Source organism: Ostrea edulis, chromosome 3 (genome assembly GCF_947568905.1).
Source record: "Ostrea edulis chromosome 3, xbOstEdul1.1, whole genome shotgun sequence".
NCBI classification, from domain to species: Eukaryota; Metazoa; Mollusca; class Bivalvia; order Ostreida; family Ostreidae; genus Ostrea; species Ostrea edulis.
In genome coordinates, this window is record NC_079166.1 from 9,309,682 (window position 1) to 9,325,433 (window position 15,752).

Sequence of the window (15,752 nt, forward strand, 5' to 3'; positions counted from 1 at the left end):
ATTGTTTTACATGTAAAGCGATTTAGAGTAATTGTCGTCATTAGATAAAGCGCTATATAAAGTTACAATAATAACAATCATAAATGATCCATTATGATTTATGAATTACATACATTGAAAATAAAATAAATGTATTTCTCAACCAATTTTACAGTTGGATAACTATGCAACCATTAAAAGGACTATTGACTCAGCATTAGCCTGTATTGATCTCAGACCCACGGTATTTTTACACACTGCTCAATATTGTATACATATCTGCATATACTCTAAGTTCATTTAAGAGAACGCATTTTGAACAGGGGCGATGTTGCCTTGCAGGTTATACCCAGAACATTGCAACCTTCCGTTTATGCAGAGTGTTAAACACGAGAAACAAAATTCCATTTTACAACTTGGACATTTCATTTGTTTGCACATTCGTTCGTGTTCAATTAGAGTTCTGCAGTTTGGACAAAGTCTTTTCGCTGGCACACCTTCAATTTTGGAATATTCAAGCGTTTTTCTTGGTGCATTGTTAAGGATTTTTTGTATTGCTTCAAGATCCTTATTTCCACATATATGATTTGGCGCCCAAGGAGATTTACAATCCCAACAAAAATCAAACTGTTTGCCAAGATCCCTCGATGCACATCGAGTGCAATGAACAGCCTTGGTATTCTGCCTTCTTTGACAAAACTGACCACAGTTTGGACATTCAGACGTCTCGCTACTCTCTCGCAAAATCGAATTCAAGGATATCTTGTATTCAAAGAATATTCTCTCGTCTTCCGTTAAATTGGCTTTGTCATTTATTTCACACATAGACCATTCTTGCAGGCACCCAGGTGTAAGGCAACAAATCGTATGTCTCACTTTACTCGTCAGGGTATCTCGCATGTGTCCAAATAAGTTATATGGTGCTGAAATATAAGACAATATATTGAATTGCGTTTTCTTTTCTTTTTTAATTCGATTAGAGAAATTTCTTCCCACACCATCAAAGCCAAACAATTACAACACTTATCCTGACCAGGTTTACCAAGATCACATTAACCTGGCTTATAGCATAGGTGTTGAAATCCCAAATTTAGGAATTCCTGGGAAAATGGCATATAGATTGATTGATTGATTGATTGTATATCGTTTAACGTCCCACCCAAGAATATACACTCATATGGAGACGTCATCATAGCCAGTGAAGGGCTGCAAAATTTAGGCCTCCGCTCGGCACTTACGACATTTGAACAGGTAGGGATCTTTATCGTGCCATACCTGCTGTTACATGGGTCTCGGTTTTTGTGGTATCATCCGAAGGACCGTCTCATTTAGTCGCCTCTTACGACAAGCAAGGGGGTACTGAGGACCTATTCCAACCCAGATCCCCATGGGACTGGTAGATAGAGATGGTATTCAATAATGAAGTATTTAATAAATATGCTCTTTACCAGGTTCAGAAATAAACTCCGGTAGGTAATTCTAATAAAGAGGATGTAATTGATACACTATATTTACTGATAGCATGGCCACATGCCATTTTCAGCCTCGGCTCCTCGTCATAAGGGTCCTGTTCTATCATGTCCACGTCTGTCGTCACTAAATAGCCTGGGACGTGTCTCTCGTCAGCGCCAACCATCACTTGCAAAGGGCGGGGGAGCCTCGACACCTCTCGGCTATTATCGTACACCAGTCCCTCCTCTAGGTCCACGATTTCTATGCAGTGACGAGGTACGCCACACAGTGATGCTATAGGTTTCTTAACATCGCCCACTGATGCATCACTCTTGAATAAGAGAAAGTTCTACAGATCAAATTTATTGCAATTTCTTTCGCGTAAAGATAAAGATATGTACTTGTACAAATATGTGAATTCCTGAGACGGGGTGGGGAATGTAGTGTTAATTCTAGGTTCCATTTACATCACCTTTCATCAAATGTAGGCTAAACAAATTTTCCTAGACCATGCGATGTCCAATCTTTCGTATGTAATCAGTATATTGATCAAATGTAGAGAAAAAATGTACAGGTTCAACTATTAATCTGCAGCTTTCAGATATCAAAGACTATATGAAAAGAATGATCAAATGCGTAAAGAACGTGTATCTCCTTGTCTAGATCTTTTGGGGCAGGAGTAGTACATAAAATACGTGTAATTTCTTTTAAACATCAAGTCTACAAATATTTACAATGATTCAAAATGAAAGTAGTAAATGTAATGTCTACTTCCTCAATGACTTAATTAATCGATAATTGTTTTCAACAATTATCTATTTCAAACATTATTTATTGAGAAACTCAACAGGATTGGGCAACAGACATAGCCTATGTAAGCTACCACGCAGGTTCATTCTAGTTTTTTTTGGGTGTGACCGGTCAACAGGGGATGCTTACTCCTCCTAGGCACCTGATCCCACCTCTGGTGTGTCCAGGGGTCCGTGTTTGCCCAACTATCTATTTTGTATTGCTTGTAGGAGTTATGAGATTGATCACTGTTCGTTATCTTCACCTTGCATATTGCTATAAAAATATCTTAATCTTTCAACAATGAGTAAAACATTTCTAAAGAGTTTCACTCCCGCGAATATAATTAATTTCTAGGCCGTATTGTCAACATTTAGCGAGACATTGTATGTAAAACATGTACAGACAACTCACCGTATAAACACGTTGAACAACATCAGATGATAATCTTTGAAACTCCATCCTGTCGTCCTTCTCGTCCGATAATAAACCCAGTTTAAACTTACGATACATTGTATTTCAGAAAATCCACTGAACAGTGTACTTTCACTTTCACTCTGGTTTCCGCGAAAAAAAGGTTAAAAATGCTATTTGCCAGTAGGTTTCTGTACAAATTTCAAATCTAATTTAATGACATACTCTCGCGAACGGCAATACTATTGCGCATCCTTACCAAAATATTCAAAGTTTCCAGCAAATGTGCCGCAAGTTTGCGGTAACGAATGTGTAGATGAGATCAAATAAATCTCTTGTTGTAACCCTCAACTCGACATTTACATATATCGACGAACTTTTATCTATTAACTATTCTCATATTCATCCATATGTCCACTCGATTTATCTCGGCGAATTAGAAGAAAAAAATAGATGAAGATAACGAACAGCGATATATCTCATAAATTCTTTAAGGAATACAAAATTCAGAGTTGGGGAAACATGGGTCCACAATAATGTTAAAGAATTGGTAAGAAACACTTCAGACAACATTTGATCCAATGGCAGGTTGTATAGGGTCGGAAAGTCTCGTCATGTGACTCGCCAGAAATAACGTGAAATCGTACTTCCGGGCAGTTATCAGGATGACGTTATCATAATGTACTAGACTAGCTACGTTCAAAACCACCCAGAGCTTACTACAAACAGCAAAAGAGCGATGAATAACAACCGGGTTTAGAAAATTTGTTCTTGATAGAGCTCTGTGTAATTACAGCCTTTGTTCAAGCGTCAATACGACACATTTCCAACACAATACAGGTATGTTTACATTACACAGTCGTCTGCATCATATGCACTGTACAGTCGTTTGCATCATATATACCCATACATCTATATCTCAGAGTGTAGTTCAAGATACCGAAAGTCCTCGATCAAACACTCAGCAATATGGATTTGCGTAGTTTTGATTATTGATGTGGTGGTACCCCTACCCCCCCCCCCCCCCCCCCCTCTGCATCAAGTTAAATGATAGAGCACTAGAATATGATTAAACATTTTTCTGTTGTGTATAACATGAAGATATAGTCATATTTTATTCTTAATCTAATTAAAATCAGATCTTCTCTAACCGTTACACTGATTGTATTCTATGTTTTTGAACGCTTTATATTTTCATTTAGAAAATCTAAATTTTATCTCATCAAGATATTTCTGGAAAATGAAAACAGTACTGACACTAATCATATCAGTGACATATGAAAGTCCCACGAGTCAGTTTTGTTTCCACCTTGTAGCTGCACTACTAATACTATATAGCGTAGTCATTTGGTATGTAAAACAGTATACAGGGGCAGATCCCGGATTCTGCGGGGGGGGGGGGGGGGGGGATTCGCGACTGACATATGCTATGGATTCTAGAATTTAAGATTAAAAGTACTTCTTATGAATTTTGATTGCTAAGAATTTCAGCTGAATTATCACTAATCCAGAATCAATATCCGTTTTAGTGTGCAATTCTATATATATACTAGTATGACAGATCCAGGAATTCAAATGGAAGAGGGGGCACAATATCATGAGGTGGGGGTCTATCCCCCTTAATTCCGCCACTGGCATATTTCATGGATTCTAGATATACTATATCTTATGAATTTTGGTTTATATGAATTTCAGCTGAGTTATTGATAAAGCATGTTACATGTCTATTATGAAATATTAAATTACTGGTCCAGATAGTCAACTTTCATTTTAAAGTGCTAGTGTGCATTTTTATGAATCTAAATCTTCATGTTTTATGAATGACTACAATGTTAATCTTTTAGATATAAAAGAACAAACAACACAGCTGGATCAAATATCCTAAGCTTGCACCGTAAAGCTATAACAATGAAAGAAATGTATCTACCCAGGCAATCAGAATATAGGCAACTCACTAGATTTCTTTATACAGTATTAAGATTTAACCACTTGGGGTTAAATCCATTTATCAAAGGGAAATGTATATTGATTTGCTGCTCGTTCCTGATTCTATCTATTCTCAGATTATTTAATCTTGTATCCACTCGTTTTCACTCGTTCTGCTACATTGACGATAACAAGTCGTTCCCGGGTTTTTTCAGTGCTGCCTGTAATTGTCGGTTGTTATCTCTTATGACTTCATATTGTGCTTTCGTCACATTCATCTGGAAAAAATTCACCCTCCCTCCACTGACACTTTGATAGTCGGTGTACATAATTTTGTATACGGGTTGATGATTATCATTCTGTTTGATTACATGTATTTCTTTCCTACGCGTACTGCTGTTTCGTTTTCTTTTGATTTATATTACAGGTCAAGTTAAACCTGACTGTTTTCATCAATGACTCCCAATCGTCATGGCTGCGGACAACGTTTCCACATGTTGGCGGAATTCTGGCTTACCAGTAGTGCTTCTATGTTAACTTTACATCAATTGACATTTTCATGTTCTATTATGGACTAGGTGAGCAAGCAATCTGAGCATCTGTTCCCAGGGCTCAAATATTTTGCTTGTTTTTAGGGATGCCCTCTAAGGCAAGAATTAATTCCTGGCTCCCATATTTAGGTTGATCCAGGAGTGAATTCAGAAAACTACCCCAGAAGCTGAGCACCATTTTGTGCTTCACACGTGATAGCCTTTGCTGTATGACAAATTTTGTGCAATGTAGTTGTTGTCATATAATGATTAGTTATTATTATTTTTTTAAGTTAAATCCAGTGACCAGTGTTATGTTCCGTGAATGAAAAGTGAAGATAACGAACAGTGATCAATCTCATAACTCCTACAACCAATACAAAATAGATAGTTGGGGCATGCAACACGGATCCTTGGAAATACCAGAGGTGGGATCAGGTGCATAGGAGGAGTAAGCATCCCCTGTCGACCGGTCACACCCGCCGTGAGCCCTATATCCTGATCAGGTAAACGGAGTTATCCGTAGTCAAAATCAGCGTGCCAAGAACGGCTTAACAATCGGTATGAAACACGTCAGAAAGCATTTGACCCAATGGTAGGTTGTATTGACGAACTAGATCATTATAACGATCATATAATTTGCGAAATGCTAACTTAAATCGAAACTGTTGAAACACCTGTACCATCAACTTGTTTGTCAGTAGTTTGCCTCGATTTAAAAACTTACTATACGCAGAAAAAACTCTTGCATATGAATCAGTTGAGAGATATAAACACCACATGCAGGTGATAATGGACTATTGCTACATAAAAATGGGAAGTTGAAGATGGAGAAGCTGAAATCGTCCCGTTTGTCATACAGTTGAGTTGTCAGTTTGCCGTTAATGTCTACTTTCAATAAAATATCTAAGTATCAAGCAGAAGTGGACGACTCTGTGGTGTCTTTTTTCGAGTTCGCTGGGATATATCGAATCGACATATGAATGAAAGTTATTATTGTTAATAGCCAAAACGACGAGATTTAGTAGAAGGTAATAGGGAAGAAAAAAAAATAAAACCCCTACTGGACTCGAACCTGCGACCTACAGTTCAACAGTCGGTAATCTTACCCACTGAGCTACTCTGCAAGGTATTTAAATTGAAAATGAAAAATCAAATATTGCTGATGCTATATTTTCATCCATGTTTTTAAAGGAAGTCAGCCATTATGAAGATGTAGAGTACCTCCTTAAATGACTGATCACTAGATATATATGAACAATATTTCTTTGTTCATTTTTGTTGAAGAAGCAGCTGTCCATATAGTCAAAAAGTCTAGTGTTTAATTTATCGTGAGGAATGGTCGTGTAAAATGTTGAAAACTCGTATGTTTTGACGATGTTTTTAGAAAAGCTTTAATTTGTGATTTCCGATCTACGAAAAGTTATTCAGAATTTTAGAGAATGCACCATTTCTGGCATATATTGTGGCATAATATGTTTAAATTTTCACTTTGATAGCTGCTAGTATTTTCGTGAGGGACAAAGATAAGGGTTTGGTAGAACATTTACTTGATCCAGCAATGTTCTTCCTTTACGGTAACACACTGTTTTATCAAGTTCATAAGCCTGTTAAGTTTCTTTTTAATTTCTCAATATGGAATGCGCCAACTTTCGTTTTTGCGGGAATTCCCATATACAGAATTTTTAAAACGCACAACAGGGTATTGTTAAAACGCGGAACGGAAAACAGATCGGAATGGAGTGTTAAATGTTTAAAGATTTTAAGACAAAACCAATACACGATATGTGTAGTCGAGTATTTATAATCTGGAATATCTACATTTCCAATATATCTTTGCCTTCAATAGCTTTACCAACTGTAATGAAGAGTGCAATGTAGATGTGAACAGTGTGCTTTTGAATCTTGAGATATAGAAAGTTTATTTTAGCGGCTGGGAATTCCGACAGCAATGACAACAGAACGTAACTATAAAATATTTTTCATTTTTGAAAAATACATGAGGGTGCTTCATTATTTGTCCTGCGATCAGCTACCTCCATCTCTGGATTCGGCAAGTGCTGTCTTTAATCTTGACAAACAATTGTGTTCCAAATAGATGTACGTGTGTATATAATTTACACAGCAAAAAATATAGGTAAAATGTACCATGTATCACGATAACAGAAATCGTGTTCCCCATATCATTATATAAACATTGCACGTACAGTGTAGTTGAGGGTAACATTGAAAATTTTCACCCCGAGAAAACCAATGTCAACCGAGAGTGACAATGGTTTCTCGAGGGGTGAAAATATTCAATGTTACCCTCAACTACATGTAATATTTGTTTTATAATACAAAATGTTATATAAACAATAAAACAGAAAGACTTTTGATCAATCACTGTCATGCGATATTTCGTATATCGATGCGGGTATTCGTGTTTATTACAAACGCTCAAACGACGTCCTCTAACAATCTACGGCGAATCGTACGCGCATAAATTTGACGCATGTGATTTTTTTTTTAATAATATCACCGATTGTCATGTACTGTTACCCATTGCTAGATACTATCACCCTGGAGTACGTGCTTTCTGTTCTCAGAGGGTAATAATATGTTTTTTCATATGCTTCTCGACCAGTCAGATTCGAGTATTTTACATAAAAGTATAATAAAACATAATTATTAATATCCTCAAAAGTTCAAGAGCGTCAAACAGTGCTCTGTCTCGTGGAATAGGTCAGTCAGGCCCTGCAAGAACTCCCTCCCCCTTTTACTTACTATTTACTCACTGTATGTGCAAATTTTTAAAGTGAGCAAAAATACAAGTATGCTTTATACAATGTGATATAATTTAACATCCACATGTACAAATATCATGCAACAAAGCTTATCTAGATTTTGTTGAGAATAGATGTATTTCATTCCAATTATTGTTTAGCTGTACAGAAATTCTACATCAATATATACATGACTTTAACCAACATTGAAACAAGAACAATTAAATTATCTTCTCTCTCTATCGATCGAGCTTTTCTTTAAATTACAATGCTTTTGAAATTAACCTATGGAAGTATTAAAAATCTGTTGAGTCCATCTTTTTTATTTTAACTTTCTTCATAGCAATCAGCTTCCTCGTAATCGTAATATATAATGAATAGTTGACCCGTCTCTTATGCCGTAATCCGCGAAAGTTCTGCCATTTTTTAACTGCTGACCCGCAAAGATGAACCTCACGTCGTCCGCCGTGCATTCTATAGGATGACTCAGTTTGTGGAATAATGTCCCCACCATATCGCTCTGGAAATTGCAACATTCTAATGAGAATTAGTAGACTTCCTTTAAATTGAACATCACTAAGTCTTCATTCTATCATTCAGAGTTTCATGTGCATATTCAGGGAATATATAATATATCTAACGAAGAAACAAGAATAAAGACATTGTACAAATCGTCAAATACATATCTTAGGGTGTTATTATCATTATTATTATTTTGCAGTACTCTGTTATGAATTTATTGCATCCTCATCCATTTGCGATGAAAATATCACATAGAATGAAAGATTTATTTCTAAGAGAATGCCTTGAAAAAAGTATGTGAATAATTGTGTGCTTGTTCGTGAAATAAATATATATGCATATATTACTATGTAGTTTTATAATGTGGTATGGTAATGAAGTTTCCTTAAGAACATACATTATAGTTTTCTAATGATATTTGACTTTTCGTATAAACTTACGTAGGACCGCGGGACATTAATTGGTATGATTGGAATATCATCTGTTGCAGTAAAAAGATTGAACGTCCCAAATAAAAAGGACAGGTTCGATTCACTGTCGACAGGTAGACACCGTGAAAATATTGGATAGAAATTATAGTTTTTCAATTCAATTTATATCCACTTTGCAATTGTATGTATCACAAACAATATAATGGGCATCAGGCCCAAACATGAGATATCGTCTGAAATGCTTTAATGATAATTGAATATTTGTAGTAAGATATTTGAATATTGTAACCTTCGTAAGGAATGAGTCTATTGTGACTCTGAAATACGTTCCGGTTGAAGCACTGCTGTTTTTTGTTGTTGTTGTTTTTTTTTTTTGTGTTACTAGTAGGGTCGTAGCTTCGTTAGGCTTGAGTAGACACGTACCTTTTCATATTTGTCAATACACTTTGTCTCATAGTTTTTGCACAAAATGATATTCATATTTCTGATTTATTATTTAAATTTATCATTTATATTTCTGATAAATCTCTCAGACATTTTCTTTTTACAATATAATATTTACATTTACGGAATCTTTTCTCTTATATTTCTTTTGAAATTGACATTGCTTTCATCTGCGACAATGAATGTGTGACCGTTGGACCGGGCAAACCATGGCAGTGTTGTTCAAGTGATAATCACATTTAGTAAAATACAGTAAATTAGAAATAGAATATTTATATCATACTAATATGACTGGAAAAGGTCCAATGAGGCTTACAACATGTTAACTTTAGAGTCTTGCCTTCGGCCCCTCCAAACTTCGATCGCTATAATACCGCTTATATATTTTTTTTTATATAACTTAATGGTGATCATGATAGAAAAAAACATTCGACTTAATATTTTAAAGATATTGAAAAGTTGTGCAATATTTTATATCTGTTGCAATTAATTTGATGCCCAGAGTACGGCAAATGAGTCCTAATATTTGAAATTTCTCGATTATGGTTCCCCCAAAACACCTCCCCTAGCGGGAGAGGGTCATCCTCTCCCACACACCCACACACCTCGTTCGGCGCTTCGGTTATTTCCTCGTCCTATACATATTGAAATACTCCTAGCTACGCCCCTACATCTAGTCTACCCGATACTATCGTAACAACTCTCCATATGTCCGTAAGTTTAGGATATAATATACTTTTCTTACCGGTTCCACCGAAACTGGTTGAGTGTTCCCAGATACTGGTTGGACAAATACCATCATCTTTATTCTGTGACTTCGTTCAAGACTGACATCAAGTATTTCAGATGATGCACTTTGTTTATTAACTTTCGGTTTTCGTTCAATGAGTTAGGGAAATGAAGTAAAACATGGATTGGACTTCCCATTCTCTTCTTCCGGCTGTGCGTGTGTGTGTGTGGGGGGGGGGGGTCATTTGCTTAGGTTTTTGTTTTGGAGGAGCCATTGTTTGGGCTTTTTCTTCTTATCTACATAATATAACGCTGACTATCTATTGCAAACATGTGACATCCACTTATGAATTCCATTCATTCATTCTTTAATTAAGAAATAAATTTCATTTGGGGGAGGAGATACCCGAGGGTGTGAACTGCTATATTCATCAAGATTCATACGCGTATTGTTCACGACTGTAACGCATTCATTAGGAAATGACTATCCTTACAATTTATAAGGATATCAGAGGCAAAAACATTGAAAATATAAATATAAGGAAATAGCCATCCGTACCATTTTTATTTGTTTGTTTTACGTTTCGTCGAGAATTTTTCACGCTTACTGAGACGAGACTAACTGTAAATTGAAGTACCACCGATTTAGACCTATGTGTAGAGCTCAGGGCCATAGCAATGAAAATGTAGTAAAAACGCCTGACGCGACACAAAACTTCCATTTTTAAGATCATATCCGAAAGACCCATGATTCGTGTGTGTATTCTAAATGCCGAATGCTTGGTAAAGGAGCAAACATCATGAAATATCATTTTTCAAATGGTATGTTTTATGTGATCATTTTTATCACCTGGCTAATTTGTTTAGTCATGACTATATGTTGTACATACATGAGTAGTATAACGCCTCCCGATAGGGGGTTCAACTGAGTGCACTTTTTATGCAAATGAGGTCAAGCAAGGGTGTCTTTTGATTGGTCAAGCGGTGTCGGGGTCAACGGAGTGGTTCAATATCTAGGACGGAGTCAACCCCAGCAGGGGTTGTAGGACCCGGTGAATAGGTTGGCCTATGGCCGCTGGTCTAATTTTAGCATGCGGTACTTTCGCTTTGAGTTCCTGGAATGAGTTCCTGCTATTTTTCTGAAAATAAAATCCAGTGAAATCCTGTGTATTAAATCTAAAAGAATAACACAAGGTTTTAAGTTGACATGTTTATTAAAGAACAATTTAATTAATTTAGAGTGTTATTGACGTTGTGAAAAAACCTGCTTTTCTATGACGTCACAATAAGTATATAAACGCAATACACAATTCGCGTTATCACTTTCGACATCATGTCAGACAAGTTACCTAGTGGACTTCCACGGAGTTATATTGAACAGCGATTGAGATTTTTGAATGATCAGCTGAACAGACAACGGCAGCGTGAATTACATCTCCGCAGAGAGAATCAACGGCGATTACAGTATTTACAGCGGGGAGGGGGGAAAAAGAAACTCATTTCGGATTATTACAAAATTCAACTGGAACGAGGACGTCAATCACGGAAATTTAAAGTCAAGGAAAATGTCTACAATGTTGCCTTCAAGCCTATTCCAGAGAAAGAAAATACAGCCTTCATTCGTCGCCTCTTCCGGGATATGTTAAAAAATGTGAAACAGGAAATGCAGTGCAATCCCAATGATTATCTACGTTTAAATATTCGGCACCCGTCTCTGGATTCAGCTATTTGGTACGAATTTACGCAGTCCAATCAGCTCAACGAGGACAAAATTCTGAACAAAATAGAATCCGTGCAGCAATCTAAAAAGGAATTCCTAATCACCGACGGGGCAGTGCAGATGGATTTTTTCCATGTCAAATATCCACAAGGCAGCGGGTGCACTAAGAAAAAAGATCTACACGTGGATAAGGAGAAATTCAAAACCTCTAAGAGAGCGATCGTTCGCATTCAAAATCCTGAGGATTCTCTCTGCTTGTCCCGGGCTATTGTGGTAGCACGTCTACACAGCCAGAAATCAAACGACCCGGCATGGGAAACGAAATGGTTACGCATGAGAAAAGGGGATAAAGATTCTCTCGATCAGAAACGAGAAGCGATAGCCTTGATGGAACAAGCTGGGTGTGTTATGAACCAGCCGTGTGGGCCACGTGAATGGGAGCAATTACAGCACGCGCTCGCCCCGCAGTATCGATTGAAAATATTTCAATTCAAAACGAATACATCTCGTTTACGACTGGAACCTATTTACAAAGGACCGGGGCACGGGACTTGTTTGAATATCCTGCTGGATAACGAGCATCACGATGCCATTGTGTCTATGCCTGGAGTGACGGAAAACAAATACTATTGCGATTATTGCGATGTTGGCTACAGTCACATTGAAGATCATCGGACCGTCTGTCCTCATCGATGCTCATTTTGTTTAGCCGATACTCCCTGTATCCCGGACGGGACTCAGACGAATTGCCCTCATTGTAAGGGATTTTTCAGAAATGCAGCTTGTTACCAGACCCACTTGAAACCTTACAGCAGTAATACAACGACCACGGTCTGCAGTTTAATGGGGCGCTGTAACCAGTGTCAGAAATGGATGTCCAAGCAATTATTAAAACGCCACGCGTGTGGGGGTCAAACCGAATGCCGCATCTGTCACAAAGTCGTCACCATGCCTCATCACTGCTTTGTACAGACGAAACCCAAACCTAAGAAAGAAAAAGAAGAAGAGGAGTTGAAAATATACATTTATTACGATTTCGAATGCAGTCAGGAAAACGGTATTCACATCCCCAATTTATGCGTGGCAGAACGTGTGTGTCAACATTGCGACAGTGTGGATATCGACAAGCCCTGTTCTCATTGTGAAGGATTCGGATCACAACGCCGTTTCCTATTTCAAGGACCCGACACGTTAAAACAGTTTATGGAATGGCTCTTACAGAGCGAGACCGATGAGCAAGGCCATGTGGAACTCAAACACGATGAAGCCACCATCATTGCCCACAATTTCAAAGGATACGATGGGCAGTTTATTTTGAATTACCTGGTGCACACGGCGTGTATCAAACCCACCGTCATCCTGAACGGCAGTAAAATCTTATCCATGCAAGTCTTGGGGTTGAGATTCATCGATTCTTACAACTTTCTACCCTTTGCTCTTGCCAAGATGCCCTCTGCTTTCGGATTAACGGAATTGAAAAAAGGATATTTCCCGCACTTTTTCAACACGACAGAGAACCAGCAGTATGTGGGTCCTTACCCGGCCGCTCATTTCTACAATCCTGACGATATGTCCACCGCCAATCGTGAAGCCTTCTATACTTGGTACCATCAACAAGAGGGCAAAGTCTTTGATTTCCAGAAAGAATTCTTAGCTTACTGCATCTCGGACGTGGATATTTTACGCCGGTGTTGTGCCCATTTCAAGTCCACCCTGTTTGATCTGGTGGAAGTAGACCCCTTTCAAGAATCCATCACGTTTGCCAGCACGGCTAATTTAGCCTACCGACGAGGATTCATGGTTGAAAATACCATCGCCATCATTCCTAATATGGGCTACCGGCCAGCACGACGATATTCAGCTAAAGCTTGTCGATGGCTCGCCTGGCTAGAACATCAACATCACTGCATACGACATGTTAGAAATGGGGGCGAAGTCACGCTTGGACCCTATACAGTAGATGGGTATGATGAGGAATCCCGTATCGTGTACGAATTCTATGGCTGTTACTGGCACGGCTGTCCCACCTGTTTCCCGAATCTGTTGACTGACATGCATCCTCATCGTGTTCAGCATACGTATCAAGACCTCTACCTGGACACCTTAAAACGAGCCAGTGCTTTAGAAGACCAAGGCTATACAGTCGTGAGCATATGGGAACACGAGTTTGATCGTCAGACCCAGACCAATCCCGACTTACAGGAATTTTTACAAGGAGTCGATATACAAGATCCTTTGAATCCCCGTGACGCTTTGTACGGAGGCCGGACCAATGCTACACGACTGTATTGTGAGGAGGGTGACATGCGATACGTGGATGTATGTTCCCTGTACCCGTACGTGTTGAAATACAAGCCATTTCCCGTCCAACATCCCCAAGTCATCACCAGCCATTTCACCGATGTCAGAGACTATTTCGGGCTCATTCGTTGTCGTGTCCTCCCACCCCGAGAGCTGTATCACCCCGTATTACCTTACAAGACCGGGGCCAAATTACTCTTTCCCTTATGCCGCACCTGTGCGGAACAGCGCAACTTAGGACCCGACGAGCGGTGCCAGCACACCGATTCTGAACGCAGTCTCACTGGCACCTGGGTGACCACCGAACTTCACAAAGCATTAGATCTGGGTTATCGTCTCGACCGCATTTACGAAGTTTGGCATTTTGAGAAAACCAGTGAGCACTTATTTCGAGCGTATATCAACACCTTTTTGAAAATTAAACAAGAAGCTTCCGGATTCCCCGAGGATTGTCAAACAGCCCAACAGCAGCAACATTACATTGAGGAAATTCAGCAACGAGAAGGCATTGCCATGAACCCGGCCGACATCCAGAAAAATCCGGTCCGAAGAACCATTGCCAAACTCTTTTTAAATTGTTTGTGGGGAAAATTTGCTCAACGATTACAATTACCCAAATCCCTGTATCTCACGGAAGAAGAAGAATTACAACAGAAATTACAAGATACCACTTTAGAAGTCAAAGGCATCGAACTCTTAGAAAATCGTGAACGCCCCGAATGTGATATGATGCTGATCAATTATCAGGAGAAAGAAGAATTTTTAGAAGACTGTCCCTTTGGAAACGTGGTGCTGGCGTGTTTTACAACAGCTCATGCTCGTTTACATTTGTACGAGACGTTACAGCCTTTGGGAGAGCGTGTCTTATACTTTGACACGGATAGTATCATCTATCAGCACGACGAGACCCAGTTCAACCCGACCATTATCAACAGTTTAGGCGGCTGGACCGATGAATTGGGTGGAGATCGTATCATCAAGTACATGTCGGGAGGCCCTAAAAATTATGCGTACGAGACCCAGAATGGAAAATCTGTCTGCAAAGTCAAAGGATTGACACTCAATTATCGTGCCTCTAGAGTCGTGTCTCTCGATACGTTGGAAAAAATGTTGAAAGGAGAAGAAGAAGAAGTCCATGTCCGCTATCCGCACTTTATTCAACGAACCCGCCAACATGATGTGCGAACCATTCCTCTGGTGAAGAAATACCGCGTGGTGTATGATAAACGTCAACGTATTCATGACTATGACACGCTGCCTTACGGGTATTAAAAAGGAGATGCTAGAGAAAACCATCAGTCGGCAAAAATGACGGACTACGAATCACTACATAACCCGGGTACACCACGTTATGCTCTACTGTCAGATCGAGTAGCGTCGTTTGAAAATGCTCCCGAACACTTGCAGAAGCTATTACCTACCATTGCAAAAGCGGGATACTTTTACAAAGGGTACGGGGATAACACATGCTGTTTTTATTGCAACTTTGGACTTCACCATTGGGGAGCTGTCGACAATCCTTGGATACAACATGCTTATTGGTATCCTCACTGTCCTTACCTGAAGTGTAATAAGGGTAAACAATGGGTACGCCAAATGTTCAACGCCGTTAGCCGAATGCGAGACACGGGGAAGGATTGGGGAGACTTGTCTGTAGACATTGTGGAGAATCCGGCTACGACGGAGAAATGTCATCTGTGTTTAGAAAGAGACTTGAGAATAGCTTTTTCACCTTGTGGTCATTTATGTA

The 15,752-nt window shown here is 38.9% G+C and overlaps 1 protein-coding gene and 1 long non-coding RNA gene across 2 annotated transcripts; both read right to left on the minus strand.

Moving 5' to 3' along the window:
- Positions 1-82: 82 nt before the first annotated feature.
- On the minus strand, positions 83-3,031 carry LOC125674718 (E3 ubiquitin-protein ligase RNF19B-like). The gene is made up of 3 exons (XM_048911980.2): positions 2,635-3,031; positions 1,495-1,762; positions 83-902 (listed from the first exon to the last, which is right to left on the minus strand). The coding sequence occupies exons 1-3, from the start codon at positions 2,731-2,733 to the stop codon at positions 280-282; spliced, it is 990 nt and encodes a 329-aa protein (XP_048767937.1). The 5' UTR covers positions 2,734-3,031; the 3' UTR covers positions 83-279.
- Positions 3,032-7,994: 4,963 nt separating this feature from the next.
- On the minus strand, positions 7,995-10,159 carry LOC125674725 (uncharacterized). Its single transcript, XR_007370224.2, has 2 exons — positions 9,998-10,159; positions 7,995-8,375 (listed from the first exon to the last, which is right to left on the minus strand). It is a non-coding gene; the product is annotated as an uncharacterized LOC125674725 (long non-coding RNA).
- Positions 10,160-15,752: the final 5,593 nt, after the last annotated feature.